Source organism: Rhea americana, unplaced genomic scaffold (assembly GCF_003343005.1).
Source record: "Rhea americana isolate MKP2758 unplaced genomic scaffold, rheAme1 scaffold_153, whole genome shotgun sequence".
NCBI lineage: Eukaryota > Metazoa > Chordata > Aves > Rheiformes > Rheidae > Rhea > Rhea americana.
Genome location: NW_028185628.1, coordinates 957951 through 983900, shown reverse-complemented (window position 1 = coordinate 983900; position 25950 = coordinate 957951). Strand labels below are relative to the sequence as shown.

Genomic DNA, 25950 nt, shown 5'->3' with positions numbered 1-25950 from the left:
CGAGGCGAGCGGCGGCGGCTCTGCCGGTGCCTGCGCGCCGTTCCGCACCGTCCCGCCGGCGGCTCCCCCGAGGCGATGCGCGGGCAGCGGCGGCCCTGGCCGCCCTCAGACGCGAGCGCCGTTGGTGGGGGGTGCGGAGCTGCCGCGCCGCCCGGCTCGCCCCCGGCGGCGGCGGCGAGGCTCCTCTCGGGCGCCTCTGCGCGCCTTCACGCGGCTTCTGCCTTTCTCCGTAGGTGAAAATGGAACTCAGACGTGAAGTTTCCGTGTTTCTTTGTGCTGGTGCGGTTTGAGGAGCCCCTTCCCTGCGAGCAGGCAGCTTGATCTTCAGGAACTGCTGAGCCATGTCAGCTTCCCAGGTTTTCTTTTCTTAGGTTATAAGAGACCTTTTAAAATCAGCTACCTTCTTTTATCTTTTCCCTCTTAATTTTATGCTAGGCTCTTGATCCACTCTACGTTATTTTTTTTTCTTCAACTTTTTAAAAACTTCTTGTTCTCTGGCTTGTCACTTCCTCAATCTCAGCAGTGTCTGCACTGGCCACAATCTTAGCCTTACCCTATATAGACAGCCATGATCATGGTGTTTGTGTAGTTTCTAAAGTTTGTTTTGGACTATGTAACATATGCATCAAAATAGCATATGGCTATAGCAGACTTTGTAATCATGAGTGCTTCTTAGAATTATCCTTAAATGCTTYCCCCTGCCCCTGAAATGACAATGCATCAGTGGTCAGAAGCAGGATCTGTCATGAACGTGTGTGAAGAGAGAGGGTAGCTGTGGCCCACGTCTGAATATAAATGTCAGGCAGACAATAATACTGCTGGAGACAGCATGGAAGAACGTCCACAGTATACTCACTTCTTAAGAAGCTCTTGAGCACAGGCCCAGAATGATATGTCTTAAGCACAGATCACTGTTTAGGAACTGCTGCTTTAAAAGAAACCGCGTACCCAGTGTCTTTCGTATGCCAGGGTTCTTTGAATCTAAGGTGACTCTCGTATAACAGCTCTCGTACTATTTGAATTTGTCTTAAACTTGAACTAARATCGTACTCTGGGGTAACTAGTTTGTATCTTTTAACTGTTTGGAATATTGACATAATTCTTTGCTGGGTCTAAGTGTAATTAATGCATTTTAACCATATTACTTGTTTCAGGAATTTTTAATGAAGTGATCACACTGTATGTGTTTTGGCCTGTTGCACTATACTTGTGTTTGTGCAGATGTAGTACCTGTAACTGCTGCAAGAATMTTGCCTTAGAGTGCTTTTTTTCTTTCTATGTAATTGTAGTTGGATAGAAATGATGCTTTGAGTGCAATATCTTTTTTTATAAGAGCTGATTATGTATTCTTTTTACTTAGTAGCCACAATGTCGAATAAGGAAGTAAAAGCAGCATTGAAGAGTGCTAGAGATGCAATAAGAAATAAAGAATATAAAGAAGCCTTAAAGCATTGCAAGGTAATTAATACTTTACTTAGAAAATAATTATTTTTGCACTTGTATGTGTTTGCTGTTCCTTTCCCTCTACAGTTGTACAGTAATGCAGGAAGTGTGGAGGATCTTGTTGACATAATTTTTATCATTGTAGCATAGTTGACAACTGGTTACACTTGTTACTTGCCTACAAGCAAGCTCCATTTCTCTCCCGTTTTGCATTTGCTTACATGTGGAATAGAGGATATTAAGGGCAACTGYGATAAAAATCTATTTCTTATCAAGATTTCAACAGGAGTGCCTTAATTGCTGTGTTACAGTTATTAGCAGAGCAGTTCAAATAYGATGTTTTGCTGTCATGAGAAAACTAAAGTTTATTAATTTTAGCTTTTTACTAAAAATATATTAACTCCTGATGTTTCTGTACAGAAGAACTCACAAAACTTTATTACTAAAAGTTGGTACATGAATCTGTAAGATGTGTTTTATTCGTTATTTTTATTTAAAATTGCATGTTTCTAGACAGTCTTGAAGCAAGAGAAAAATAACTACAATGCTTGGGTRTTTATTGGCCTGGCGGCTGCTGAGTTGGAGCAGCCAGATCAGGCCAAAGGAGCATATAAGAAGGCTGCTGAACTGGAACCGAACCAGTTACTAGCATGGCAGGTATGTTTATGTTCGAATTAGCTTTATTCTCTCCCATGAAAGGTGTTGTTATGGAGCTAAATATGGGAACAAAACAAAGCTAAGATTTGCGTTGTCTTTTCTTCAGGTTCTGCAAATTTTTCTAGTACTAGTGAAGCTTCACAGTAGTTGAAGTTCTGATTATTTGCGTGCCCACAGTAAAGACAAAGGTAGTGTGTATAGCAGGGCAATCTTTACCTCCAGTAAATGTAAGCTGTACTTCCTATGTAGAAGAGATAACGCTGAAATGTGCTAGGAAGCACCAGAATTAAAACACATATAGTAAGTTTGTTGATGCATAGAAGCAGTGTGAATTGCCATGCACATGGCTCAGGAAACACTTGACAGTGCTTCTCCCGTAGAGGAGAAAATATTTCATGTTATGATTTACTTTTCCAGCCTCTGGTATGGAATGAATTGTGTTATTGCCTTTCACTGTGATAGAGAAAAATAATACACATCTGCAGTAGCTGTGCATTGGGTGTTGTATACATGACATCCTGTAACGTTGTATGGTTATTTGTTGGAGACTTGTGAAGCCTAAGGTTGAGTATCTGTTTATCAGATACCAAAATCCAGTGTTTTCTAATGTAGTAAGRTTTCTTGTATTTTCAATATAAAACGTTAAGTACAGCTCTTGGTGCCTGATTTCAAGGCATACTGAAAATTTGTGAGTTGTTTAGCCACCCGGCTCTGTCTGTCTTTGTTACTCTACAGGGCTGTATAATACTTGGATATAAAGCATCTACCATATGACTTAGTGTGCGTTATTATTATGTTTTGTCTGGTATGCAAGCAAGATTATGTAATATATACAGGTTTCAATCAGTTTTCAGTATCAGTTAAGAAAGTGAGGCAAACTTTTCACTTAAAGTGAGTAGATTCAGAAGGCTATACAGAAAGTCCCAACATAGATTTTATTCAGAGATTGTGCATTGGCACTTGATCCTGCTGAAAGCATTGAAATCTTTTTTGTAGGCAGAACCTGCAATATAAATTTAACTTACGATTGTGTACATAAACTATTACTTTTTTGAAAGATCTAATCTGCTTTATTTTAAAGGGGTTAGCGAATTTATATGAGAAATCCAACCAAACAGATGTCAAGGGAGACCTAGCAGATGTTTACCAAAAGCTCTTGGAACTCTATGAAAGGTAAAGAATATCAAATACCACAATTCAACCTAAGATTTCTAGTTCCTTCAAAAAAAAAAAAAAATCCAGTGAATGCCATAGTTAGTGCACACGATAGTCCATCAATGTTGGTTCTTTTTAAACTGTCATATGAAAGGATAAGAGTTGGCTACTCAGGTTTTCTGTAGTGTAAACCTGGAGTAGAAATAGTTCTTGTTCCTGTGCCTTTTAATAAGGGAAAAACTTTTGTAGTAACTGTACCTTGTTAGCAGGTTAGAAAATTCCAATGTTATCCAATGTCCACTGTTTAAACTCACTATCTTGAAGTACTTACTACAGTTAAATGGTTCATAGTCTGCATTATTGTCAATAAGTAGGCTTATTTTTATGTGRCTTTAGAATCATGTTACATGAGTCATCTAGTTCATATAGATAAGATCCTAAACACAGCTAACTCTCATCAACTGTCACTGGAGCCCATAGTCGACTGTAGTGTTGTGGGGTTTGGGTTCCCCTCTCCAGCCCCCCCCATAGTTTGAAAATAGCTCAGAAAGAACAATAAAATCCCTTGAAGTCATTTCTATTCAGTTAAAGTAGCAATAAGCAAACTTTTTTAGGGTATCTATGATATTTGTTGTAAAGATTTGTTTGGCAAGCTTAACTTATTAAAGCTTAATTGACAGGATTTGAAAGATGCTTCACTCTATCTTGGAAATCTTAAACAGCTTACTTGTGTGGAATTTTATTCTTCCTTTCTAGTGGTGACAAGCAGAAATGGTGTGATGTATGTAACAAGCTTGTGGAGCTGTATCATCAAGACAAGAAATATTTAGAGGTAGGTGACTCATTTACTTTCTCTTTACTGATCAGAAGGATATTTCTTGTAAGAATTAATTGCTTTTCATCTAGGAATCTCAATTTTTTTTGGATCTCAGATTACTTATGGTCTCCTTGTGGACCACAGCTGGGCGTAACTGATTTAAATGATGTGCCTTTCTTTTCCACTGCTTACTAGACTTGGAGACAATCCATTAAACTGACAAAACTTGACAAAGGATGTTAGCGTTACTGAAGAAAAGGGTGCAACTTTGTTCTCCTGTTTTATTTCTGGAAGCCAACACAAATGYGATCCCAAATGCATGTTTACATGTGAGCCGGGTATCCTTTGTCTAGTTYAGCCAACTCCAGATACTTCGTTAGCTCTTCATCCCTTCCTAGACTGTCCCGATATTGCATGCCATAGCATGAAATAGGATTTATCAACAACCTAAACTTAATTGCCTGTGGCTTAGCTACAGGCATTCTCTACGTAACGAGAAGCAGATGCAAAGCTGGTCACAGGGCATCAGCCCACCTAGCACTGCCARAGTCAATGTCAGAATGACTACTGCTGAAATAAGTGGCCCTTGTSAGCTTACCACTAGGTGGAGCTGTTAAATGGCTATGAGGCTCGACACCAGCTTTGCCTACTGTGCGTGCAGTAATACAGGTTACTTATTCTTGCAGTTAGGCCGTTTCCTCTTTCTTTACTCTTACAAAAGTTTGCTTTCTTACAAGGCAGTATATACTTTTACACTGTACCATCTTCCCCCTCCTACCTTTCTTCCAGCAATGGAAAATGAAAAATTCTTTGAGTCCTATATTAACAGCCTGAGGACTATTTGTTAGCTCCAAAGGTTTTTTTTTTTTTTTTGTCCACCAATTGCTAAAAACTAATCAGCGTTAGTAATTTAGCATACAAAGGTAGATTCCATTCATGTACCACACTAAACCACAAGTTAGGCTTCAGGATCCTGCTTTCTCTTTCTAGGTCTTGTTGATGTCTCTACGCTGAAATTTTAGCATGTATTGCTGCTGTGTTTTTGTTCTTAGTGTTTTAGGTCTGACAAGGCTTTTTTTCCTCCTTTACATAGTTTACAAGACTGTCTAGGTCTATTTTTATTGTTTTCCTCCAAAAACTAGAGTAAGAATTCGTACTATCGGTGTTGCCTTCCTTCCTTCCAATGTCTTGGAAGGTAGACATCTGAGTGAGCACTCAGAGAACCCCATGCAGTGTTTTCAGACCTATTGTTGTTTTAATCAGAAAGTGAGTAAATCCTGATAGTGACTCAGAATGTCACCCTGATGCCTGCTGTAGGGTGTAAGCAAGCTCCTTGCTCTCTCCTAGTCAGGGTATACTAGTTCATTCATTTGTTGCTGTTTACAGCATGTTTCCCACCTGTGTATTTGATAAATGCCATAGGAAGGACTTCACCAGCACTCACAGCTTCTTTCAAGGTATTCTGTTACTATTTAACATAAAGCTTACTCTAATATAGGCAAATTTAAACTACTGGTGTACTCGTGTTATCATCCAGTGTTTGCTTCCCCTTCTACAACCTCTGTGTAACTCTCTCTCAGCCTCTTATAGAAAATGCCACTTTTGCCAGTTGTTGCTTAACTACTCTGGCTGGCACTAGGCTTTCTGGCTCTTCAAGAAGCAGGTCAGAATATTTTGAATTCTTCCCTTTTCTGTTTATGAATTATGATTGTTCTATTTTCTTTTGAATTTTTAAAGAAATAGTGCAGGAGTTTCTTTGCAGTGGTACGTTATGCAAATGTAAGTGCAGAAGTTGAAATACATTAGTAATATAGTAGTATTTAACCTATGATATCTGTTAACTATTCAAAATAATATACATTGGTAACTTGTTAATCCTACTTGCCAAACACTGTTAATAGTGTTTTGCCTTTTAATCTGGAAAGCTGAAACTCRTTGCTTAGAATTGACAGTAATTGGAAAGCTCCTATCAGACCCCTCATGTTTTTGAAAGTGTTACACYGTGATTCATTTGTGTCCTGTTGACAGGCTGCTSGAACATTGAACAAACTTATACAGATAAAACAGGAGGGAGGTGCAGATAATGCAGAGCTTCATCAACTTTGGAAGAAGATGATCCAGTTACTGACAGACAGAACACAAAATCAGGATAATGAAACCGAGCAATTGGTAATATTTTTCAATCCTACTCATCTATATATGTACATATAGAATAAAGCCATAYTTTATATGAAGCCTTAAAAATCGTACAACTCTTATGACTCTGTTTCTCATTAACTTTCAGTGATACTAAGATCCTCAAGAAAATGTAGACTTCCTTTACCTTCTGACTTCTGAGTCATTTGGAAACAGAAACAGTTCTAGAGAGGGGCAGGTCCTTGAAATAGACCTTAGGTGAAATAAGGTACCTAAATCCAAGTGGTTGTTCTGGAGCTCCTTCATTAACTGTCAGCTAAATTGTATAGAAGCCCAGGTTTACTTTGTAACACAGAGACACCTAACTCTACTTCTACATGTTACCAGAAACATCACTGTGTTGTTATGGCTGAACAGAACAGCTGCTAGCATATTTATAGCTCTGTCAGAGTCTAGAATGTTCATATTCTTCAAAACAGTAACTCCCTATTGCACACATAGGTTGAGGAGGTAGTTTTGCACTAGTTTTCCATTTCTTCCTACCTCACTGGGAATTTTTCTGTAAGAAGCTCAAAGAGGTTAAGGTACTTATCTTGACAGGCAATCTTTGGGTTTAAATTCTCTTCTCTAGATTGTTCCAATTAGTTTTGACATTCTCCTAAGAAGTGGGAGCTTACAAACGGAAGGATCATAAATTTTTGATCTTGTGTTCTCTGGAGGTGAAGTTTAATTTTGTTTTATTTGTGTTTTTTTCAAAACAAAGTTGCTTCAACAGAAAGGATGGAGATTTCTCTTCTACAATTTGATTTATAGCCATGCTCTAGAACAGTAGAAGATATAAATTGAAATTAATTTCAGACAGGAAATTATTCTGGATTCTGTACCTTCTGAGGTGACGGGTGCTCTAAATTATGAGTTCTTATAGAAAAAAGGTGCTGCTTGCAGCACTGCTCTTGTTTTTGATTTTAAAAAGGAGAAAAAAGAAAGGGTTTTTGGAAAAAGTTTTATCAGACTTCAGGAATGGATTTCTTTTCTAATCTCTAGTTTATTTTTCTGCAGCTCAGAATATGATACTTGAACCTGGAAAGATGTGGGATTGAAGACAACTTCCTTTTCAGCATTTCACTTTTAACAAGCTGTGGGCAATTTCTTGCTTGTCATGCTTGCTTTATTGCTCATGTTTTATGGAGCTTATGATTTTCCATGTGTGTAGAGAGGTCAAGAAATAAAACACTAGATTTCTTCAGGGCAGTGTGAGGAAGGCTGACAGCAAAGCATAGGCAATAAATGAGGTTTTGTGRTACCATGTCCACCTTTGGATGGAGTGTTAGGTTCAAGGAAGAATCTAGGTTCCTACAAATTTGTTTTCCTTCTACTATCCTGTGCTATGAAACGGGATATTACCATTTCATCTGATACAGGTARACTAATGTGCTTTGGTTCCTATCTGAGTACTACTTCAACATGAAACTTGATTRTTTTGTAACTTTCTCTACTCATACTATGAGTATAGTCTTTGTGAGTAGTATCCAGATAACAGCGTTGAAATATGCATTTGACTGTGAAGAATAACATGTTCTTAGATTATTGCTTTTTGCATTCCTAATTATTTCTTATTTCAGCTTTTGACTGCGTTTGAACATGCAGTGAACTCTTCTGACAGTGTTCCCAGTGAAGAGCACCAAAACCTTTACAAAGACTTTATTCAGTGTTTGTCGAAAGTAAGATTTCTTTACTCTGTTTTCTTCAGCAGATAGACATAATATTCCACATCTGATAATTCACATAAGTTTTTGTTTTCCCGTTCAAGTTTCCTCATGAAACACTTAGGTTGAAGAAGACCTGTGATGATATGATGGCTTTGTATCCTACTGTGAGTTATCCTTTAGAAGTACTTTGCTTGCACTTTATTCAGTCAGGTGAGTAGGATGGTTTTAGATATTTTTTGGCTTAAAATACCTCTTTTTATAGTTACTTTTGTGACCATGATCTTTCAAGTTTTTGCCTTTCAAGGCACCATACAAGTATGTTGCTTAATTTTTTTGTGCTATATTTCTACCTGTCTGCAAATGAAGTGTTTTGCTATTTCTTAGCTTTCTATAGCTTAGCTATTTCTTGGCTCTAATTTAATGCTGTCCTCTAAATAAGTAAACATGTATACTCAGTTAAGTCCAATTCTGATAATGTATGAAGTCACAAAGGACAAATGTCTTATGAAACTTAAAAGCAGCCTGTCTAGATAAACGAAGATTAGCTTTGAAGAGACCGTGGAGACCATTAATCGATACTTTAGGAATGAGGAAGGGCTACATTTAGGTTATTCTTGACACAGGAAAAGCCTGTCAGCTTTTTTTTTTTAAAAAAAGAAAAAGTAAAAAGAACAAACAAATGAACAAAACTTTCTTTACAAGAATAACTGGTGAATAGAGAATGAACAAATCTGTTTAGATGCTTGTTCTAAAGAGAAGAGCCTTTGAGGAAAAAATAGTGTAGTTTTTTCAGTATTGCAGGGATCTGAAAGAGTGTATAATTGCTGTTTTCAGGAGTGTCCTGAACAGCATGGCATTAATGTTGTACCCTTCCTCTGCGTTTTCAAAAGTAGCCACTCATTTGTTTTTTTCTCTGAAGGCTTCAAAAATTGAAGTTGGCTTTCTTTTTTTTTTCTCCCCCCCTCCCCAAGTCTGGAAAAGAAATTAATGTTAAGCTCAATTGAGAAGTTTTACTTTTAAGGAAATTATTTATGAAGATAAGGTGTGTTGTTGCATGGTCGCAGACTTCTATTTTATTGTGCTTTTTTAGATCCACAGCTCTCTAAAGTATTTCTCTTCCTAAAACTAGGTGCTTTCACTGAAGAGGCCTTGCACTGTTTTTCAAAACTCTTGGAGATGGACTCAAGTAGTGGTCCAGGCATTATTGGTTCAGGTATAAAATGCCTCCAGGAAGGGAAATATGAAGAGGCTGTTAAGAGCCTTACTGAAGGTAAATATATAATATCAAGTATAGATACTCCAACTTGACCAAGAGCTTTGTTATGGTGGATATTTGGGGGATTTTATAGTTAAAGTACCTCCTATGTTCTTTTGCAAGTAACAAAAAGACCCACTAGCTTGTAAAAGAATACGCAGCTCTGTGACTAGTTTAGGATTTAGATGTTTGTTAAATATAGCTTTAGGAATAGTTACGTAAATTCAGATCTCTGAAGTCCAGTGTTGCTATTTGCTATCGCAGTCAGCTCTGTGGTATTGCACTATTATCATCTTTAAACCTGTTTAATCAAACTGTTACTGGAAAGTATCTAGATGAAGCAGTAAAGATAGCAATAGCAACTGCATCAAGGAATGGAGAATTTATGAAGTAAAATACAACTCCTACATTTCTATAGAACATCACTGCATTTCTATAGAAAGACTTCTTTATAAACTTACAGTATATCATTTTAAGACCTGTTTACTGTAAATATGTGAACACTTGTATTGGGTGTCTAAACAGAAATAAAGGACTTTTTAGCATATCTGCTACTGTAAACGTYGACTTACAAGTTAGTATATATGTTGCTTGTATTGAAATGACAAAACTGWGCAAAAATTACTCATTAATATACTAGGGAAAATAGGACTACCCACTTTCATTCTGCCCATGGAATGTTCAACCCTTGTCTTACATGACCAGGGCAAAAAAGGCTTATGGAGAAAWCTGGGAATAGAAGTCTTTGGGTTATAAGCAATCATGAATCAGCCAGGCGATTCTGATACTTTACTTCCCTTTTCCAAGGGATAGAGTAAGATTCACAGAATGGCTGAGGTTGGAAGGGACCCCTGGAGATCATCCAGTCCAACTTCCCTGCTCAAGCAGGGTCACCTAAAGCATGTTGCCCCTGATTGTATCCAGATGGCTTTTGAATATCTCCAAGAGTCCACAGCCTCCTTGGACAACTTATTTCAGCGCTCTGTCACTCTGACARTAAAGAATTTTTTTTCTCATGTTCACACAGCTTTGTGTATTTCAGTTTGTGCCCATTGCCTCTCATCCTATCACTGGGCACCACTGAAAAGAGTCTGGCCCCATCCTCTTKACACCCTCCCTTCAGATATTTGTACACATTGATGGGATCCCCCCCTCAGTCTTCTCTTCCCCAGGCTAAAGAGGCYCAGCTCTTGTAGCTGTTCCTCATAGAGGAGATGCTGCAGTYCTYTAATCGTCTTTGTAGCCCCATGCAGGACTCTCCAATAGTTCCATGCGTCTCTTGTGCTGRGGAGCCCAGAGTTGGACACAATACTCCAGGCCTCACCAGAGCCGAGTAGAGAGGGAGGTCAACCTACTAGCAAAGCTTCTCCTGATGCATCCCAGGATATCATTGGCCACAAGGGTACATTGCTGGCTCATGGTGAATTTGTTGTCCACCAGGACTCTCTGGTCCTTCTCTGCAGAGCTGCTTTCCAGCAGGTCTGCCCCCAGTCTGTACTGGTGAATGRGGTTATTCCTCCCTAAGTGCAGGACTCTGCMCTTGGCTTTGTTGAACTTCCTGAGGTTCCTATCCACTCAGCTTTCCAGCCTGTCCAAGTCTCTCTGGATGGCAGCACAGCCCTCAGGTGTGTCAGCCATTCCTCCCAGCTTGGTATCATTAGCAAACTTTCTGAGGGTGCAGTCTGTCCTTGCATCCAGGTCACTGATGACTAAGTTGAATAATAATAACCTGTTTCTCTAATTTGGATATATAGCTATTTTTAATAATAATAATATTAAATCTACTATTTCAGTAGCTTTCCCACACTGAAATGTCGTGTCTTGCACAAAAACTGAAACAAAAGTTCAGGCATCTAGAAGGAAGAGGGAAAAAAAAGTCTTCTGTGGAAGTCGAATACCTCTGCCTTACAAAACTATTGGATGTTTTGTCAAAACATTCATCATGTTTAAGAATACACTTGAAATTTGGCTAACGTTCCTGAACTGCTCTACTTTCTAAGTTTTTTGAGTAAAACTTTATGAAGCAGTCTGCAGACTTTCAGTGTTGATTTTTGATAAACTGAAGATTGATTTCTTTTGAAATCAAAGTGCACATTAGGCCAGTGTTTTCTATTTCTTTATTATCTTCTCTTTATTTTCTGAAGATAAAATGTAACACGCACAAAACTAAGTGCAACAGTAGCTTAAATTTTTCTTGGCTTTTACCTTAGTTTGGGGGGCATGTAAGTCAAGAACAGTTTTAAAATAAGACTCAAATTGTTAACTGCCAGTCTCATTCTGATTATCCAGTGATAGTGTTCTTGATGACAGTATAGCATCTACCACCAACAGCATCTTTGCAGCCCTAAGCAGYTTTGTTTATTTAACTCTTCTTCTCTTAGGTTTGCAGAAGACTAGCCAGTGTCCAGCAGCATGGTGGTATTTGGCACAGACACAGATGAAAATGCACAGACACAAAGAAGCTGTCCTGTCCTGCAATCAAGGTAACTGCTTGCTAATTGGAAAAGCAAATGCAGGGGTAGAGCATTTTACGTAATTCCATCAATGTAGCCTTTGCATGATAGATCAGAGTTAGCAGCACAYGTAGTCCTCTGTTTTTTGCAGTCTCACTGCTCATTCTAATGTCTTTGCGTTTTTTTTTTTTTGTTGTTTATGATAGCTGAAAAAYGCCTTGTGCTGCTTAGTTTTTGTGGATAGAGTTGATATATGACTARTCAGAACCGAAAAGCCAAGTGATGGGCAATATTTAAAAAGTTTGCCTGTTCTCATGGTCTTGGCTGGTCTTTGACAAACAGGGCTGAACAGCTGATAACTGCCTGGGACCACAGGTACAGGTATCTTAAATTTTTGGTCTAATACACTTCATATTTAGTCTTACAAAATAAGATTCTAATCAGATTAATGTAAAATACAGGGAAACGCAGAGATGTTGCACAGTACAATATCTTTAGAAACCTTACCATGAGATTAACTTTTTATCCATGTTCTCTGGAAATAATGGTAGTCATTGCTAGAGAGGAAGGTAAGGATTTTATCTGCCCAACTTTAACATCCTGTCAATGGACTTGTCTGAGATTAAAGCATTARTAGAAGTTGCTACAGAACAAATATGAGAAAAATATGCATTGGGAGACTATGAACTATTCACGCAGGAATCCTAAAGATGCTGAAGTGCTGACTGTTGTATGTAATTTTTTGCTTAAGTTTGCAGAGTCTTGGAAGGTAGTTAATATGACCATAACTTCTAGAAGGGTTCTAGGAAAGATCTGGGAAAACTACAAGCTAGTAAGTCTATTTTGTTTAATGGGCAACTTAGTAAAAACTAAAAGGGTAAAATTGGAGAATCAATGTAGAGAAATGATTCCAGGGAATAGATAACATAACTTTTATAAAGTGAAGTTCCTTTTTAGAACTCCTTGAAGAAGTTACTAGCATTTGGTAAGGAACATGTGATACAGTCTACTTTTGATTTCCAAATTGTAATTGGTAGGTTTTTACAAAACTTCTTAACCCAATGTTGTGTAGTTTCCTTAGAAGTAGAGTCCTAGCACTGAATGTTTTTTTTGTCTTGTGCGGTTTTGATTTTTTCTTTTTTTTTTTTTTAAGTAAGTTCGAAGCTGGGGCCCAGTATAATAATAGTAGTCAATTTTCGCACTAGAAAGAGGTCTCCATGCTATCTTCATTGAGACTGTGTTATTCTTCTTCTTTTTCTATTCCATTATGAATACTGAATAATTTCACTGAGCCTGCTGCTGATGCAGTTAGAGCTGACTAAAAAATTTTGAAGGAGATTATTGGAGGAGGTGACTAGATTTTTAAAGTAGCTGATGAAATTCCATAGCTGTAAATACAAAATCATGGAAGAAATGTTCTCATAAAACTATCCTAATGTCTCTCTGCAATAGACAGAGGACATTTTGTATGAAAAATTAGGACTGTTCCTTTTCCCCCTGCATGCTTAGCAGGAGCTTCAAAGGCAAGTCAAATATTAGGAATTACAAGGAAAGGGATGGTTAGTGAAATAGAACATCAACATGTAGTTGCACTGAGGACTTTCACAGCATGGTCAATTGTGTGTGCAGTTTTGATACCACTCACAGAATGAGAAATAAGACCGGAAATAATGACAAAGGTTAACAGAAGGGTGACAAGCATGATCAAAGGTATAGAAATTGCTTCATATCAGAACCTGGAATAGATTTTTTCAGTCTGGAAAAGAGATGAGGTTGAAATCCATGGAATTACAGAGGATGTGATAAGTAGAACAGAACAAATAGAGGTCAAGATTTTTCTTTTCCTATGCAAGAACTGGCTAGTATCAAATAAAACTAAAAGCTGGCAGGCTCAGAACAAAAGATGTTTGTTTCTTAAAACAAAGCATAGTTAAGCTATGGGGTGCCTTTCTAAAAGATGCTGTGGATGCTGAAAGTTGGAGTCCAAAGAATGAGTGGAGAAATTCACAATAGGAAAACCAGTCAGGAATTTTTAAGTGGGGAAATAATACCTCTGCCTCAGGAACTCACTGATTTGCAAGTTGGTGGAAAGTGAGAGAATTCTGGAGAGGTATTACTATATACTTGCCCTCATCTTGCACTATTCTAGATATTTGCAGTTAGAGGCAAGATACTAGAATGGATTAACTATACCAGGTTAGACAAAAATTCATTTTATGTGAAAATAAAGTTAACTGGAGGTTTTTCAGCAAGCACTTGCCTTTGAAGAGTGCTCAAGCTCAACAGAGATGTTCTCGTTCTCTGAGATGAGTGAGATTATACTGTTTATTGGAGAAGTAACCATACTACAGTTGCAAGTACGAAGTTAAATTCTTGATGTTAATGGTAACATTTTTTCATTAACTAGTGAAATGTAAACTTTATTTTTTTGAGAAGTTGCTTTTTCTTTGGAGCTTGGATCTGAAAAAATGTAGCATTCAATTTACAATACTACAACAGTTAGAAAACATTGTTTCCTCTTATGTGTTTGAGAGCACCTTTATAAAATTGACTGAATTTTTGTAATTATATGGGTAGAGAGTTTACAGAATAGTTTCTGTAAAATAAGGGGGAAAGCCCAAATAAAACAAAAAATTAACTCTTAAGTGGTGCTCTGTTAGACTTAAAATTTAAGTTAAGATTTTTAAAGTATTGGGAACAGTGGTCCTCTTTATTGTTCCTTTTCCATTTTTATTTGATGATTTTTTTTTTCTTGCCAACAGCTCTCAAAACTCTTGGACCTCTTGAGAGTTGTGATCTTCAGCAGAAAAGCCTTATCCTTCAGTTGAAGGCAGAGGCTCTAATTAAAATAGCTGATGCTGATGCTGCAGAAGAGGCCATTAATGCACTTGAACAGGTATTTTCGTTGATAAAAACATTGTTTTACAAAAACATGCCTTAAGCTTTATGCACTAAGAACTTAAGCTGTGTATTAAGAAATACACAGCTTTTTTTCTGTGACATTTAGACAACTCTTTACCAGCTCTGGTAGAGAAAACAGTCTGTCCTTTTCTGTTTGTAGGCTTTGCTACCCCTTTTTGTTACTGGCCATTCTAATTTTTAAAGCTGTCCCTTTTGACCTTATCCTGTCTTGCTTGAGTGTTCCTGGGTTCTTGCTTGTTCTGTAGCTTGATTTTTGTCTTTATTTGAATTATGGTTATAATGTTACTCCTCTGTCCTCTGTGTACTGCTCGCTCTAAGCAAGTGCGAGGTACTTGAAGATTGTCTGGAAAAGCAGCAAGCTCTGCTTAAAGCTTTAATTATGTCTTCCCCCTGTTAATGCTTTGTGGTTTAGTGTATGTCCTTGTTCACTGTTTAGACTTATACAGCTTTGTCTGTGTTCTCTATCCTCTGCTACCTATTCTCCACCAAAAACCCTATTCTTTCCAGTGCTTTTCAAGAGTCTCCTATCTAAAGCTAAGTGGTGGGGTTTTTGGGTGTTTGATGGTGTGGTTTTTGTGTTTCTTTTCCCATTTGTTCTTTTTTTTTTTCCCTGTCCTTATTGTCATGCAGTATGCCTGCTTTGAATACGTTTGATTTCTTAGTCTGGAAAGAGAATAACTTAATTTGTGTCTATTATTTGGTTTTCTAGATCACGGATGCAAGCAGTGATCCAGTACTTCTAGCTTTCAGAGGTCGAGCTTATCTGAGCAAAGGTATAATGGATCAAGCTTCAAAGGTTCGTACAGTGTTGTAAGCTGTAAGTTTAGCAGAACTTTTAATTTCGCACAGAAATAAATAGCAAAGAATAATGTCCTTTTGCAGATTTCACAAGAGCTTCTGTTGTCCCACCCTGATCTGGCTGAGGCCCATGCTCTTGAGGGTTTGATCCATTATTCCCAAAAGAACTATGAAGAGGCAGAAAAAAGGTATTGTGTTTGATTCTCTTATGGGGGTATGTGGGAGAGAATAGAATATAGTAGGTTTCAATTTTTGAGAGTTTGTCTGATCTGGCCTTTGTTTCTTTCACTTAGTTTTCAAAATGCTATTGAAAGAAAGGCTGAAACTGCAGAGTATCATCAGTACCTGGGGCTCACGTACTGGTTCATGAGTGATGAGACAAAAAAAGACAAAGGAAAAGCTCTCACACACTTCTTGAAGGTAAAATCTTTTTTAACTATTCATGTAGAATTAGCATTTTCTTGTATCAGAACTCAACTACAGAAAGTACGCTACCTGGAATGAGCWATGCAATAACTCGAAGTCTTCCTGCTTTTTCCCTCCTTTCACCTAATTCATTTGGCCATTGATGTAGCCAAATACAGTGACTGTTCTCTCAGTGTCCCTTCCTGTAGGACTGTAGAGTCGAGGCCCCATAGATGTCTAGCATAGGTGGACGTGAAGGTGTTTTGAAATAGGGAGGCCAAAATACAAATTGAACAAAAGGGAGAAAGGGAGAAAGATGGGGATAGTGTTAAAGTTTCAAAGATAATCCAAGGAAATAAGTCTGTAAAAATTCACCAATTCATATGCTTTTACTGATCTTTTCGGTTTTTGATTGTGGCATTTTCTCTGCACATAGTTAAGAATGTGAATAGAAAAGATGTAGTCTGACACCGTTATTGGGAACGTGCAAGTATATGAAGCATGAATGTAGAGATTGCAAACTCACTGCATAACTTTGTCGTAGGATTTTGCATCTCAAACCGTTGCCTACTGTTTCCATTTTGATAAAAACAGAGAGCGCTGAACAGTGTATTTGAAGTGAATAACATTTAATTCTAAACTATTTTAGGTGAGCTTTTTTTTTCATTGTCAAAGTTGTTGTTCTGCTGTTTGAGAGCTGTGGGTTTCTGCAGTATAAACTAATCTGCCAAGTATACCTTAAAAAAAGAAAAAAATCAAAATATGCTGTATAGTAAGGAACTGCTTGTTCCCAACCCATCTGGCTTGTTAGTACTACATATACTTCATATACAAAGCTTTGTATTGTGAAATTTCTGGCAGATTCTGCAGATGTTTAAATCTCAACCTTAGGAATACTAAAACAAGGTTTAAATATTCTGTGAATTAGCGAGAAGCTTAAATAACTTGATAAGCAGAGACGGCACAAGTAATTATCTCTGGTTCTATATTTGTTATCCTTTGAAATGCACTCTTAAATTGTGTTCATATTATTCCTTATAGGCTGCAAAATTGGACAGCTACTTGGGAAGTGTCTTTTGCTGTTTAGGTAACTACTACAGAGACATTGCTGGAGACAAAAGTAGAGCTCGAGGCTGCTATAAGAAGGCTTTTGAATTAGATGAAACTGATGAAGAATCAGGAATAGCAGCTGTAGACTTGAGCGTGGAACTTGGAGACATGGTATTGTACATTCACAGTCCTGGATTACTGGTGTTTTGTTTTTCTGTTATTCCTACTTTTTGATTAATCACTTCAGGCTTCTCCTATATTTGAGGATAGGATCTGAAAACAGGTGTTTTGTCATTGTTTAGCAGTTTTTATAGCTGGGCCTGTTTCAGTTTTATGCCTCAATTCTGAATTATGTCTCTTTTGGGAGACAAGTGGAGGAGTAAAGCAGAACACTGCTGTGTGTTCAATGTGATTTAGATGGAAGGGTTTTTCAGCAGAGAACTTGAAGAGACAGTAAGTTTTCTTTTCATGTGTGACTTGTGCCACTTTTCTTCTTCCACCTTCTTTCTGCTTTGAGGGGGAAAAAAGTACAAAGTCATCAGAACTTTTTAATTTCTTATATAGCATTGTGTAAAAATGGTTCTTAGCTTTTTAATAATTCAAAGCGGGAAAGCCTGCTATGTTTTGACAGACTGCTCGAACATCTGGGAGAGTCAGACTGAGTATGTGACTTGCTGCAAAGACTTGTACCCTTCTCTAGTTAAAAATTGTCTGCAAAACTTTGCAGGAAGCCACTGTCTGTTTGCAAAAGACGTCTTTAGATGTGATTTCTTCCACCAAGCCTGCCAGCTTTTTTTAAAAAAAAAAAAAAAAAAAAAAAAAAAAGACGACAGCCTCTAACATTTCTTCCTTGTAGTAACTAACAGATTAGACAGACTAATGACTTACTGTTTCAGAGGAATACCTCTAATACATCAACTTTATTCTTTACAGATAGATGTGTACTAACCTGGCATTTTTGGTGCTTTGTTAGGATGCTGCTCTGTCAATCTTAAATGAGGTAACCGAAAAAGCAAGTGCTGGTACAGCAAAATGGGCCTGGCTTCACCGTGGACTTTACTACCTGAGAACTGGTCAGCCGTCACAAGCAGTGACTGAGTAAGAGAAGTAGTAGTTGGTTTAAACGTTTTCCTATAAGTGCCAGTAAAACAGTCTTTGATCTTAGCAGGTTTTGAAAATGAATTAACTAATTATAGGRTGGCCTTACCAAACAATAGGAAGTGAGCAAGCTGCATCTGTCTCTAGTTCCAGAATTAGCACAACATAGTGTTTTCACCATAGCAATGTTCTGTGCTAATGAGCTTGGTGACAGCCTTATCATAGACAAGCACGGTATAGCACTGAATAACGAGCCAAAATTAGGTACAGTGTCTAAACTTGTATAATATGTGCTATGAGGATGAAAATGCTACTATGCCTTGTTTAAAACTTCTGTATAATTGTACGTTTCTGTTTGTGTCCTGAGAGTATGTAATGCAAGGAAAGATTTATTTACTATTGTTAAATTGTAGTGCATTTTATTTAAATGAATTCATATCTTGACATCTTCAGTTTGCAGGCAGCTCTCAGAGCTGATCCAAAGGATGCCAACTGCTGGGAGTCTCTAGGGGAGGCCTACTTAAGCAGAGGTAGCTACACAACGGCTCTAAAATCCTTCACAAAGGCCAGTGAGCTGAACCCAGAGCTTGTGTACAGCATTTACAGAGCTGCAGCAATTGAACAGATTCTAGGCAAATACGAAAATGCTATAGCTACCTATCAACAAATCTTAAAAAAGACCGAAGAGTACGTGCCTGCACTGAAAGGTAATATGTCTGAATTTGAAAATATTAACTCTTTCTCCTTCCTCGCAGTGTAGTGCTTCAGTCTCATTAAGAGCTTGTTGAGATGTATTGAGGTTTGCCTATGCGAAAAAGTAGGATTGGATTTGGGATATGTAGAGTACTATGAGCTGCTTGCAGTAAAAGCTAGTGCATAGTAACCTACAGATATCTAAAGAGCTCTTAAATCCTGATGTGTAGGATTTATTTCTCTTTCAGATAAGTACAGAAGGTGATTATTTCTGTGCGACTATGAAGCCAGATGGTAGAGAAGTTGAAGATGCAAAGTGGAAACCAGCTAAAGATGCTGCAGTTCCACTTAAGTAGTCAAAAGCTGTGTATGGCTTAATAGGCAGTGAGCCAGGCTGCAGTTTCCAAAAGGTGGGCTGTGCTCATCTGCTGCTGCTCCTGACTATGTAGTCCTCACCTCTTGGGTTTAACCCTGGCAATTCAGACCCTTCTGTGAGTTTCATCAARTCATTAAAAATAGCAGTAACCTCCCCAGAGGAGCATCACAAGTGTTAGAGGTGGCCGTAGGTGGGTGTCTCTAGTATGTAGCTAGGAGCAAGGGGGAACAGGAGCTCCTCCTTAATCATGATCCTCGCRATGTATAACACTGGGAGCACGTAAAATTTTGATAGCTAGTGAATAACTGTTCTGCTCACATTCTGTATGCCATTTAGTCTTCAGTCTTTCTCACTCTGTACGTCCATCTAAATAACTCTATAATTTAGTTGCTTCTCATACAGAAACTGCACCCTGCTAGACACAGGTGTTAGTTTTTAAGTTATGGAGTTTTCTTTCATTGTGTAAAAGGCCTTTTGTCTTTTGGACGAATGTCAGCTAAATATTGAAAGACTAAATCAGCAGTGTTGGGGTAGTACTGCACCAGTAAAAGCTTCTTGTCCGAGAAGGTTACTGATAGTTTTMCCTCTGCCTTCTCCTGTTTAATCTTGTCTCTTGGGATATGCCAGAGTAAAGTGACATGGCAAAAACTCCATGATGAAACTAGAGAGAATTGCAGGTGTATCAAAAGGTATTTGTCTTGTGCCTGCTGCACCATAGTTTTAATATATAACTATAGGAAACAATCTGTTTTGTTTTTAGATTACGGAGCTGCTTGACCTCTGGAGAGATCAAGATCTTGGGACTTTTTTTGTAGACAGGACAAGTAATTAATGGGGGCAAGACAAGATACTAGCAAAACATGATGCCAGCTAGTTTGAATGAGCTGTGCTTGTCACAGTGTTGTAATTCATGAGGGAAAATGGCACCTGCAGTGATCAGTAGTTCATGTAGGCACAAGGCAGGATAGTATGGGCAAAGTAGCTTAAGAAGTTTGAAAATAAATACTRAGAATGTGAGGGACTTGTGTTTTGTAACTTACTACAAGATGGAATGATGGCTATTGCCAGCAAAAGTATAAATTAAGATGTAGCTTACTGGTTCCAGAATGCTAAGAATTGTGGTATTAGATGCAGTTCCTTTTAATAATTGGAATCGTTTCAGTATGAAGTAAAGTTCTTAACTAAATAGGGTTAATAATAGGGTTAATAGGGTATATATCTATATTATATATTTAAAAATGACCTATRTTTATTCTAGTGCTCAAATTATTCTACACTTCACGCTTGTCAGGGTAGGTTAAAAGCAAAGTCTGTTGAGCAGGAGAGTCTGAGTCTTTTGGTTTTGGCATAGTATATGCAAGGAATAAATAKCTACATAAAGAAGAACACTGAGCCGACCTTACACCCTCCCATCTTCTTGCCTTTATCAAGCAGTATTGTGCAGGCATCTTTTCATAGAGGATTTTTTTCTTTTGGTCTAATTTTCAGGACTTGGTGAATGCTATCTCATGTTGGCAAAATCAGCCCTTGATAAATATCTTGATGGGAAGGCTGTGGATTACATAGAGCAGGCTCTTGAATTTTTTACGAGGTTAGTACTACATATTAAAATATTTAATTCCCAGTGGATTTGTGAGTTGGCAGGCAGAAGAGTAAGAGTTTAATGTTCAGGGGGCTTTCAGTTAAACTTTAAATCAAATGGACCAAGCTTCTAATCTAGAAAAAAGCATGTACTTTACTGAAAATGGTTTGAATGATGCATTTTGGTGTTAGGCGGCTTGAGTGAATGATAGTTAGAGCTTAGGGTTTTTCTATCTTTTGTTTAAAGATACCGAGTCTTCTGATTATAGCACAAGTGTGAAATCACGCACACTTCTCTTTAGCTGTCACCCTTTATGTTTGGGACTGGGGGGGAGGTGTCCTGTTGAAATTAGTGGACGAGAGGAGGTTGTTTCATCCCTTCCTTTTTCTTTGTTCCAGGCAGAACTGCTTTAGTACTTTAAGTTAACTGTTGGTGTAGCTACCCCTTTTAGGAGAGGGTCCATCAAGCCTCTGCAAATTGCTCATGTCTCTAATAGATAAGATGATGCTCTGAAATGCAAAAGTGTGTGTAGTTAGTTGATGTGCCACTAGATAATGACTAATTTTCAGAAATGGCTCTTTGTCCCAATGAAGTTGAGATACACAGGCATGTTGTAGTCTCTGTCTGTCTCTGTTTCTCTCYTTTCCTTTTAGATATTTTTTGACTTTTTAAAACTAAAACTTAAATAAGAAAACTAAATTCAGAAATCAAACAGCTCATTGATTRATTAAATTTGGAATTGTGCAACTCTTTAAAGTGATGAACTTTTTTTCAGAAAAGGGCATTGCAATGTCAGAACAGATATTGTTTGCATTTGCTTAAAATCATTAATTTACAGGGCAACAAAGTGCCGTCCTGATGTGTCTTCCCTCTGGAAACTGCTTGGAGATACATGTACTACTGTACATGTCGTTTCACCAACCAAAGTGAATGTTCAAGTTCTAGGATCCCTACTTGGTAAAAATGCAGACAAACAGATGCTAAAGAAAAGTGAGCTGCTCAGCCTGGGAGGAAGGTAATAATCTTTACTCTTGAGTGCAGTTGTGCACATTGCTAGAGTCTCAAGTATTCTAGACTGGAAGGAGCCAAAAGGAAACACATGCTTTTGGCACCTGCGTGCTGAGTGATGATTTATGAGGTGGATAGATAGACCTTACGCTTCTTCCAAATTGCACCACTCATTTCAGGGTATGTTTCCAGGGTTGCCAGCATTCATATCAGCCCTGTCATGTAGTGCCTGCTGTTCTTGCCTCTATCGCAAGAGTGTGGCTACATCCTGCCTGGCATTCAACAGATTGTTCCATTTTTAAATGGAGAATTTGCAGTAGTTGCTAACTAGTTCTCCCAGGACTATCAAAATCYAAGATAATACTCTAAGCTTTCTTATAAAAATGTCATCAATTCTGACTATAGTTACTGGATCTAGATTACACCAGAAGTTCCTTGTTCCTGGCCCTGGAAGTTCATGCCAATAGAAAACAGTTAGAGGATTTTTGTAGCCTCTTCTGTGGCTCCCTCTGAGCTTTGTCCTATTGGACGTGTAAGCTGAGACAGACAAGAAAAACAACTGCTTAGTAAATCTCTACTATGACATGATAACCTCTTGATAAATTGTTGAGGTTGTTTTTCAAAGATTTGTATGAAACAACATACTTCCTAGATGAAGTCTGATTAACTCCTGGATGACTAAAATAGCATATGTGATGTTTGTTTTAATTGGTAACGTACATACTATACCCAACATGGTTTTGATGTTTTATACGTTCGTGTCTTCATAACTGGTGGGCAGTGCAGACTGTTTCGAGACCAGGATAGATTCTGTGAAGGTGAGTGTCCAAATAAAGAAACAAAGAAAGAACACTCCAGTGTTCAGACAGTTTTCACTCCTGCTTCATTTATAATTGTCTAGTTGTCATTGACTTTCTGTTCTTGTCTGTTTTTTGTTTATATTTATGCACATTTACTTGGTTTGTATTTTTCAATATTTTTTCAGTTTTCTTCATGTAGAAAGGCTATGAATAATGCTTCTCTGATTCATGTTTCCGTAGGTGTTACGGCAGAGCTTTAAAATTGATGCCTTTGCCTAACATATGGTGTGATCTAGGAATAAATTATTATCGACAAGCAGAGCACCTAACAGCAATGGGTGCTGACATGAATGAGATCAGTGAACTGCTAGAGAAATCTTTACAGGTATTGCTTCTGTGTGTGTTTTTTATATAGTCCACCAGCTTTGTCTTTATGCATAATCTTTGTCCTCAGTTGAAATCTAAGTCTATGAATAAGCAAGTCCATTAAATCTTAATTTTTGCTCTTCTACTGATGTAATTCACACTTGATTCTCTTCTAGTGTCTCAAAAAAGCTGTGAGGCTTGACAGCAAAAATCATCTTTACTGGAATGCACTTGGAGTAGTTGCTTCCTATAGTGGTAAGTCTTCAGTAAAACCCCTAGCTGCATAATATCCTAAATTAGAAGAAAACTTGGCTAATGCTGTTCATAAAACTCAGTTACATCTAACTCTCCTCTCTTTTCCAGCTATTGGAAATTATGCTCTTGCTCAACATTCGTTCATCAAGTCTGTTCAAGCTGAGCAAATTGTAAGTGATGTAGGCAGTTACCATCTGTTTCAAGTGGGCATTTAAATTTTTTTCCCTGCTAGTGTGCAATTATTTTTGAATATAGCAATAATACATTGATTTTTAACTTTATTTCTTCTGTCTAGAATGTTGTTGCTTGGACCAACTTGGGGGTTTTGTATCTAGCAACTGGAAATATTGAGGTAACTCCCTTTTCTCATTTTCAAATGTAGCTCCCCTTCACTTTTTTTGAAGTAGTATATGGAAGCAGAAGTATGGGCAAACAGTGAGAGCATCCTTCTCAGATTCAAGAAATATGCTTCCTTCGTATGAAATAAAATACACAACTGTACCAGACCTGATTCATACAGAAGAATTAAATGTTTGTTTTGTAGAGAATGAGATTGAGTAACCTTTTCATGAATTGCTGAGACAGTTTTTATTTCATACAGTTCTTTGAAAAGCAATTTCAAAGGACTGTAGTTAGTCAAACTAATGCAAACCAAGTATGAAGAACTCTTTTGTTGCAAATCACAAGTAAACTGAACTTACAATTCTTGAGTTTCCTACAGGTAGTTACTTTCTTCTCACCAGCATAACATATGGTTTTCTATAGTTCTACATAACCTTCAGAGTTTCTCTGGAGAAAAAATTACAGAGAACTTAAGTCCAGACTTGTTATGCAGCTCAAACTACATTCAATCCTATTTGCTGGTCAGAATTACAGAACTTTTTTTGAAATTGTTTGATGTAAGAAATGTGGTGATCAGACTGAGAATTAYTTTTAAGAAAAATAATTTGATCCTACAGATTACTTACCTGTAAGGCCATTAATGCTAAGACTTTGCTGACCTTGTGCTGCATTGAGGGAAGAACTCTGACCATATGCAAGCCAGAGCAAAACATCACTTGCAGATGGTAAATCAGCTTAACAACTTTGAAAAGATGTCTATTTATCTATGTTTTCGTGGAAGAAATAGAAATTTCCAAAATTGGAGCCTAGCTTTAAAATGCTAGCTTTTCTAACAGTTAGTTTGGCAGCTTAAATGGTTTTATTGTTATAAGGAGGAAGTGGATTTGGAAGAGAAGGGAGTTTTAGTCTTGCAAAGAGTTTTTCAGTARGATTAAATTGCTTTAATTTGTCCGGGTGATGCATTGTTATTTGCTGTGGCACAGTAGGTATTTTTAGCAGTGACCTAATTTTGTCCATGAAAACCATTACTGCATATCCTTAGTTGTGTATACTCAACAGTACTCTCTTACCATGCCAGACAGTTCAATAGAACTGTTATCTTTGATTTTACAGCAAGCTCATGAAGCCTTCAAGATAGCCCAGTCTCTGGAGCCTTCCTACTTAATGTGTTGGATAGGGCAGGTAAGACATGAGAAATCATAAAACTGTGCACCAAAAATAATTGTTAGACAAAGTAGAGAAGATTTAGACTCCAGCTTAGTTACCTTCATGGACACTTAAGCATGTTCCTAAAAATTAAATCTAAGCTTTTAAGTAGAGGGAACCCCTTCCTCCAGGGGTGCATGGGACCCTCTGTTTCTGTAGTGTTGTGTAGGGAAAGCTACTGAAAGGTCAGCTGTCGTTGTATAATGTTTTTATGTGGCTGATGCTGTTGTGAAGCTGTGTAAGAAACTAGCTAGTATAAAACAAATGTTGCTCTGTGCTCTGAAGCTTTCTCAACAGAAGACTGACTATCTTAGTAGTTAGTTTAGAAGCTTGAAGTGTATTGCAAGTGCAGTGTTTGCACTGCTTAATTCTTCTTATAGGTCACATCCCCCCCTCGCCCCGGTACTGTAGATTGGATATGATCTTACTGATATCTAGGCCACCTATAATCTGACAATGATAAGCAGAAATACTCTGTGATTTGTACTTTTATGATCACAATACATGCCCTCTATAATCCCACACTGCTGATCTGCTGGTATCTACTTGAAACTGAACTCTGGGGAAGAACTAGCACCATCACATGTCAAAATTCAGCTCCCATCAGATATTGTTACAGATTATATTAACATAGGACAGAAAACCTTTGTTCTGAGGAATGTGAAGTAGCAGCAGAAGACCTTAAGTTTCAAGTATTGTAGCAGTACAGACTGCTTGTGCTCCCTTTGATGTTGTTCATCTTTTTGTTTTAAATAATATTTTTCTTAGAGGGTATGAGAAAAGAAAATGTCTTCATGTTAAAAACCTAAGATGTGTTTAAAGTGATGTATTCAGAGCTTCTTGTCAATGTCATAATTTCTGAAGAACCTGATCACAGCAACTCTTAATTTTCTTTAGGCTCTTATTGCAGAGAAAGTAGGCAGCTATGATACTATGGATCTGTTCAGGCACACAACTGAACTTAGTATGCATGTAAGTATAATAGTTGTCTTGTCCTGAAGATTCTAAATACCTACTCTCTCTACTTAGGTGATTTTTTTTTTTCTTTTTTTAATAGGCATATATTCAATGATGGAACAGTTAGGGTCTTACTCCAGATGAAATTGTCTGGATTTTATGATGTTGTTCCTGGCCTGCTCTGACACCCTAAAGCAAGCAGTTATTTTAATGCTTTAATCTTAATGGTCTGAGAAATCTGCTTCACAAGTCATGAAAATGCATTCTTGATGTTCAGCAGAACTAGMCAGAAATCAAAAGTGTAAATTTCAGCTGCTCCAGGAGAGGGCAAAGACACTGCCTGTATCCTGAGTTCGAAGAACAAGTAGTTGACTTTTACATTCTCATTTTAACTCTTCTCACCTGTTATCTCTGCAGTAGTGTGGTCTGTGATATGTTAATGTAGGAATTCTCTTGCCAAGTGGCAA

General features: G+C 37.7%; 1 protein-coding gene across 4 annotated transcripts in view; it reads left to right on the top strand.

The window, feature by feature from the left end:
- Window positions 1–228: 228 nt before the first annotated feature.
- SKIC3 (SKI3 subunit of superkiller complex) overlaps window positions 229–25950 on the top strand; it is a 48900-nt gene continuing 23178 nt past the window's right edge. The window contains exons 1-25 of one of the 4 annotated variants that reach the window (XM_085299737.1): window positions 229–343; window positions 1364–1458; window positions 1957–2100; window positions 3182–3273; window positions 4012–4087; window positions 6101–6241; window positions 7831–7929; window positions 8019–8127; window positions 9047–9187; window positions 11554–11655; window positions 14388–14521; window positions 15257–15343; window positions 15430–15533; window positions 15639–15765; window positions 16792–16971; window positions 17774–17898; window positions 18352–18605; window positions 20456–20558; window positions 21388–21564; window positions 22598–22742; window positions 22900–22978; window positions 23087–23148; window positions 23274–23330; window positions 24434–24502; window positions 25424–25498. In XM_085299737.1, the coding sequence (XP_085155863.1) occupies window positions 1369–1458; window positions 1957–2100; window positions 3182–3273; window positions 4012–4087; window positions 6101–6241; window positions 7831–7929; window positions 8019–8127; window positions 9047–9187; window positions 11554–11655; window positions 14388–14521; window positions 15257–15343; window positions 15430–15533; window positions 15639–15765; window positions 16792–16971; window positions 17774–17898; window positions 18352–18605; window positions 20456–20558; window positions 21388–21564; window positions 22598–22742; window positions 22900–22978; window positions 23087–23148; window positions 23274–23330; window positions 24434–24502; window positions 25424–25498 (2772 nt within the window). In that variant the 5' untranslated portion in view covers window positions 229–343; window positions 1364–1368. Of the gene's footprint in view, window positions 357–1360; window positions 1459–1956; window positions 2101–3181; window positions 3274–4011; window positions 4088–6100; window positions 6242–7830; window positions 7930–8018; window positions 8128–9046; window positions 9188–11553; window positions 11656–14387; window positions 14522–15256; window positions 15344–15429; window positions 15534–15638; window positions 15766–16791; window positions 16972–17773; window positions 17899–18351; window positions 18606–20455; window positions 20559–21387; window positions 21565–22597; window positions 22743–22899; window positions 22979–23086; window positions 23149–23273; window positions 23331–24433; window positions 24503–25423; window positions 25499–25950 lie in introns of all 4 variants that reach the window. The other 3 variants (XM_085299736.1, XM_085299739.1, XM_085299738.1) reach the window with 3 other exon arrangements.